Genomic DNA, 6000 nt, shown 5'->3' on the forward strand with positions numbered 1-6000 from the left:
CTTTGACACAAACCAATTTTAACGAGCCAGGGACATAGTAGTCTCGAGTCCAACCGTCATGTGCTACAATTTGATTAGACTAACCCAATATTGTTTAGTGAACAAGTAACATTATTTCATTTATCTAATTTTCATGTCTTTTAATTTAATATGAGACGCTTGTAATTTTGTGATTGGTCTCAAATATACTTTCTTCATTGACTTAAATTAATGATGTAGCAATTCTTAATTCACAAAAAAATTTCGTCTACAAATATCTTGAGCTTTCCTATGAAAGATAGGTTGGAAATGCGACCAAAGCCTCGTAAGTAAGAGTAACTATTTCTATTGGTAAAAGATCTTTTGGGGTGAAACCAAAAGCAAAGCCACGAGGGTTTATACCCAAAGTGGAGAATATCATACCATTGTGGAGATAGTTAGAGGTCGTTGTCCCTATCAAATAGTATCAAAGCCATGCCCCTAACTTAACCATGCTCAATAGAAACCTCATGTGCCAAACAAAGATGTAACGGAGCCTCAAAAGCATGATTCGTGGTTGAATTCTATTGGATAGGCAAGGAGGATGGAGGACTATTTGAGGGGAGGCTATGGGCTCATAGGCTTGGAGCCCATTTCCATTTTTCAATTTAACCGATACGGGACTACCACCTCACAAGATTTTCCTTTCTCGTTACATGCCGATAAATTTTGTTCATATTTATGGTGCAACTTCCACCTACTTGGCTCATTTGGAAGTTCTTTAGCCATCGACATAACTTCCATCACACACCTTACATAACCGCCAAGTCAATGCCAATGTGCAAACTTGTGGTACTGCTAACGTCACATCCTCTATCATGGTAAAGCGAACATATCACAAGGATGAATCCCATCTTCTTCAAAGGACATCACCATCTCCTTTGACGAGAAAGACAACATCAGCATCCGATCTAGAGCCCCTTAACAAACCTACTCTGTCTTTCATGTGCTCGAACTGTTTATATTCTCAACAACCTATCTTCTGCTCGAAGACTATCTTCTTTAAACCTCTACTGGAATTACTCCTAGACTGCACTAGAACACTATCACCGCTTAACTTGCACTTGTGTAATCCAACTTGTATCAAGACATCCTTGATTTGCACTTGCCACAAGCCGAAGTTGATCTTTCCATCAAATTTCTTCACATAAAACTTGACATATCAGCTTCTCTTCCTATCAAATCAACAAATAGTGAACAACTTACACTATTCACAGAACATAGCAGCCCATTTCAAGAATTCTTTTATGATGTAGAAGCTCAGACCTCAGACATTCAAGAAACTACAAACCTGACGCTCAGATACCACTTATTGGGTAAATCCTCTCACTTCTATTGTAGGAATAAACAAAAAATTAATAAAGAAATTAAAAGAAAGTAATAAAACTGGAAACACAAGAATTTAGGTAGAAAACTTCCAACTTTCCAACTCGGAGAAAAACCACGACCCACCAGAAAGAAATCCACTATGTGAAAACTTGTTACAATCACACAGAACAATTCTCCCCCCAGTCCCAATTACAAGAGCACGCTCTCAAAGCTTTTGACTACTCACACATTTTTTAAGCTTTTGACTACTCACACATTTTTCCCGCTCTCTAACTTGAGAATATAAAAGGAATTTAATTAGAGTTAGCACATTCAAGTTAAAAGTGTTTCTAACTAGGACGACTTAAAACTAGAGGTGTATGCTCATTTTATAGGTTTGGAGTCCATCCCCATTATTCAATTTAATCGATGTGAGATAAATTACGATTCTAATATTTTGCCAAAATCCAACAAGGTATTCTTAAAGGTTAAAACCTATGTAAAACCGTACCTACTTCCATCATCAACATTTTATTAATTTCATTATTATAAACACAGCAACAGAAACATACAGTATGAAACACTGAATTGAAGGAGCATAAATCTTCATGCTTCATGCTCAAAGTTTAGTTGTTCTCTTGAGAAATTTCATAAACATACATGCTTTAAAGCTAAATCCATATATCTGAAGTGCAATCACCTCCAGGATACCTCATCTCGTGGGCCAAGGAAGGACCATCGGGCTCGGTTGCAAAGTCCACAAAGAAATTCGGGTTAACAGTGAGCCCACCTTTGTGTGTATCAACATCAATCTGCAGCATATGAGAACCTTTCTCAACCAACTCAGGATAAAACTGACGATCCCAAGTGCTGAAAAGGGAATTCGTCACATAAAGACGTTTCCCATCCAAACTTAACTGTATCATTTGAGGTCCCCCTCTCAAACGTTGTCCCTGAAATTCGTTATCCAACTACTATAAGAAATCAACTAATCGTAGCCCTAAACTGGGATAAGCTTATACTATCAAATTGTGTTTAAGTCTACATCTGAGCTTTTACTTGTCCTATGTAAATTGTCTTATACACCGAGCTATACCTGTCTAGTTGAGACATCCTACAACAAATCAATAAGGAACTACCAATACCTTCTGTGTCAATCAGAAAAGGCACAGATCATGTCTAAGAAACATGAAAGCAAAATGCCTCGAGCATCTTGGATATTGTCACTAAAAGCATAAGTTTATACATAAATGTTAGTTTAGTCTAATTCATCATTTGATTCTTAAAACGCACATGTAAACTACTAACATGAAAATAAGAAGAAACTAGATATTGCAAAAGTTTGAATTCAAGATCTTATTGTGTTGAATTACCATCAGATTCAAAGGCTTATGTTGATAAGAAATGGTAGGTTTAATGTTAAAGAAGTTATTAAGTTAAAAGGATCAAATTTCCATCATCTTATTCAAAACTATAAAGATTGACTATTTTATAGTAGAAATGCAGACCTGGATTTCAGGGACATCAAACTGAAATGTTGTACCATCTTCTGCCTCAGCTACCACAGGACTGCCCTTTTGGATCAGTCCACCAACCCACACTTGACCCACTAACTTAGGACTTTTAGGGTCCTCAATGTCATACTGTCTCACATCTCCATGTAGCCAGTTCACAAAGTACAGAAATCGATCATCGAGCGAGATCAGAAAATCAGTAATGAGACCAGGCATTTCAGGAAGTATCCAATTTTGAACCTTCAATGGTTTCACTGAAATGGAAACCTGAAGAGGGAAAAACCAAACAATAGTCAAACAGAGTCATCTAAAAGTTGGAAGATATTTGAATCTGAATTTTTCAAATGACAGAAAAATGATGGTTGGATACAAACAAGTACAACAAGCACAACAAAGGGAGTGCAATTCCTTTTTGTTCAAACCTCGTGACTCCATGTATCATCTTGATTCTTGTAAAAACGCACCATGTTACTTGTTAATGCACAACCAACATAACCTGTATCTTTGGAAGGATCGTGGAGGAATCGTGTCTGACAATGGTGAACATAGACACAAACAACAGCCATTAGTGACAAATGAAAAATGTTATAAGCTGTAAGAAAGGAGTCTGTATCTGAACGTTTATTACACACTCACTTCCAAGGGTAGAAGACCGGTGTCTCCAAGATCCAATGTTTGTTTCAATTCACCATCAGGCCAACTATACACATGAAGATGCTTCCCGTAGAGACCATCGGCAACGTGTTGAAGGTTGAAACCTTTTACGAAAGCAGATGGGGCACCCCATGATGAGCTAATCATTGTCTTGTGCCGTGGTTGGTACCAAAAGTCATATCCAAACAGGGGACTATTCCCTGGTTTTTCCCACCTGGTTCATAATTGGTTAAGCGAAAACTGATCAAGAAATGCTATGCAAACTGAACAAAAAATGCAATGACAAAGTCCATTTATTTAAACCAATAACTTGATGGTGTGGATCCAATATCAAATATGCTGCTTGAAATCCTTGAATTCATCAATCTCTAAAAACTTTAGTATCCACACTTTCACGTTAAAATGTAGATTAACCGTATTTTGAAACACAGAAAAAAAAAAAAAAAAAAAAAAAAAAAAAAAAAAAAAAAAAAAACATTGGCTTATCAAAGTACGAATCAAGCCATGAAAAAATTCAACAAAAGGAAGGTTTTTTTCGTTTGAAGGAAACTTTGCTTGCATGCTTGAATAAGCAAAATATCAAGTACCTTCCCTTGACATTAAATTCTGAATCGAGAAGAAGGAACCCATTTCCTTCTGCATTTCCATCTTTATCTCCTAAGCATGACACCATTATATCTCCAGAAGCGAGGCAATGAGACGTGTGTGGGAAAGCTAATCCAGTTTTCTGTATGATGTCTTCAGGTTCAACAACCTTGTGCAAAGATGGAGCAGTGGGATTTGATTTCGTGTCGATCACATATATTCGGCCTGACCTGCATGTAAACAGAATCAACAATAAATTTACACAAACAATTGACAGCAATCTTTGAAATCATGAACTTCCGAGTTATGGAACATCCGCTAAAGGCTTGTTAAAGACATTAAAATCATGTATTTCTTCATTATGCAACACGACTTTGAAAGTTAAATCATCTAGACAAACACAAGTACATTTAAACTGTTGGTTGGGGAGTAGAATCAGATTCTTCAGTTAATCACTTCTCTCACTTTATTTTCTAATTCAAAGTATATCCCCGACTGGGCCGATCCAAAAACTGCTAGTGAACTTGGAATTTTAATGAGAAAAACAGAATGAGTTCACATGCACTCTTTCTATAAAGTAGTTTTGAATCTCCTTGTTCGTTAAAAACACTTGACAATCTCAACGATTCTAGAATTTGTCTATAAAGAAAAGGAGAAACCCTTTTAAAGCTCAAAAGAAAACTTCAAAATCTTACAAAAGCGACGGAAGGATCAAAAAACGGCGATCTGCAGAAGGATCTCCATGGCAAGAGCTACATGAATTCCACCCAGAATGATGTAATTCATCCCCAATATACGGCAAAGACAATCGATGGGTAACTTTAGAATAATTAGGAGAATTAGGATCAACATCCACTGTAGCCAGATAATCGGGCTTGTTTCTCCCAGTCCCTGTTTACAAAAACAACAATTCAGAACAAGCATAAAAAAGTAGTTCCACCATCAATCCACGTAAAACCCAACACTAAATTTCATCCCTCTCTCTCACTCAAGCAATTTGTCGAAGAGACAAGACTTCAATCAGTTCATCCATATTCAATTCTGACTCATTTTGCATAAATCCATCAATAAACAAAATCAAACTACAAAATCGGCGAAACACAGTCTCAAAGTACCATCAAACAGTGGATAAACCAAAAAAACGAGAGATGAAGATACTCCGGTGGTGGTAATGAACGTTACCGGAGTAAACGGCGGTGACGTAAATCAGAGTCTCTCTGGGGCCGGACATAGCTTGGAGAGGAGTAGCGTAGCCCGGTCCATGGCGGCAACAAGCGCTGCCATTCCCGTTCCTCACTTCATCCGCCATAGCTTTCTGAGCTTCAAGAATCAATCACTCTGTTACCTTTGAGAAAAAATCGAAAGCAACAAAATTATCGGTTTCATGGACTTCACATGTCACAACGTACAACTATAAATAACAACGTCGAGAAATTTGCTCTAAAAAAGAGGGAAAATTAGAAATTATTCGACAAGACCTGCGGTTGCACCGTTGGATGCAAGAGGAAAGTATCTACTAAAGTTTAATTTAATGGAGATTAAAACACATGTAAATATTTGTTGGTACTCTGAAAAAAAAAAAATAAGTGGATTATTTTAAATGGTAAAATTGTTAAAATTATTTTTAAGTATAGCAAATTGTGATAGATATTGGATAGATAATGAAATTTTGTTGTATTTGTAAATAAGTCCACTCGTTTTTTTATTTAAAAATAACTCAAAAAATTAATAATAATGATAATTCGATTGTGACGGTATTTAAATAATAGATACTTTGTTATTTTATTTATTTTTATTTTAGTTTTTACTATTACTATTATTTATCATTGGACTAAAATGTGTGTGAAAATGAAGAGAGTTCAAGTATTTTAAAATTTTTCTATATGTTCATTTCAATGTTAGAGATTAGATTTTTTTATTC

The 6000-nt window shown here is 36.0% G+C and overlaps 1 protein-coding gene across 1 annotated transcript; it reads right to left on the bottom strand.

Annotated features, from left to right (window-relative positions):
* Positions 1–1838: 1838 nt before the first annotated feature.
* Positions 1839–5609, bottom strand: LOC120067293 (selenium-binding protein 2-like). Its single transcript, XM_039018833.2, has 7 exons — positions 5262–5609; positions 4775–4970; positions 4082–4309; positions 3477–3708; positions 3263–3370; positions 2835–3107; positions 1839–2279 (listed from the first exon to the last, which is right to left on the bottom strand). Exons 1-7 carry the CDS (start codon positions 5386–5388, stop codon positions 1998–2000), a joined length of 1446 nt encoding a protein of 481 aa, XP_038874761.1. The 5' UTR covers positions 5389–5609; the 3' UTR covers positions 1839–1997.
* Between the last annotated feature and the right edge of the window lie 391 nt (positions 5610–6000).

This window comes from Benincasa hispida, chromosome 12, assembly GCF_027475165.1.
Source record: "Benincasa hispida cultivar pf3 chromosome 12, pf3_genome.v1.1, whole genome shotgun sequence".
NCBI lineage: Eukaryota > Viridiplantae > Streptophyta > Magnoliopsida > Cucurbitales > Cucurbitaceae > Benincasa > Benincasa hispida.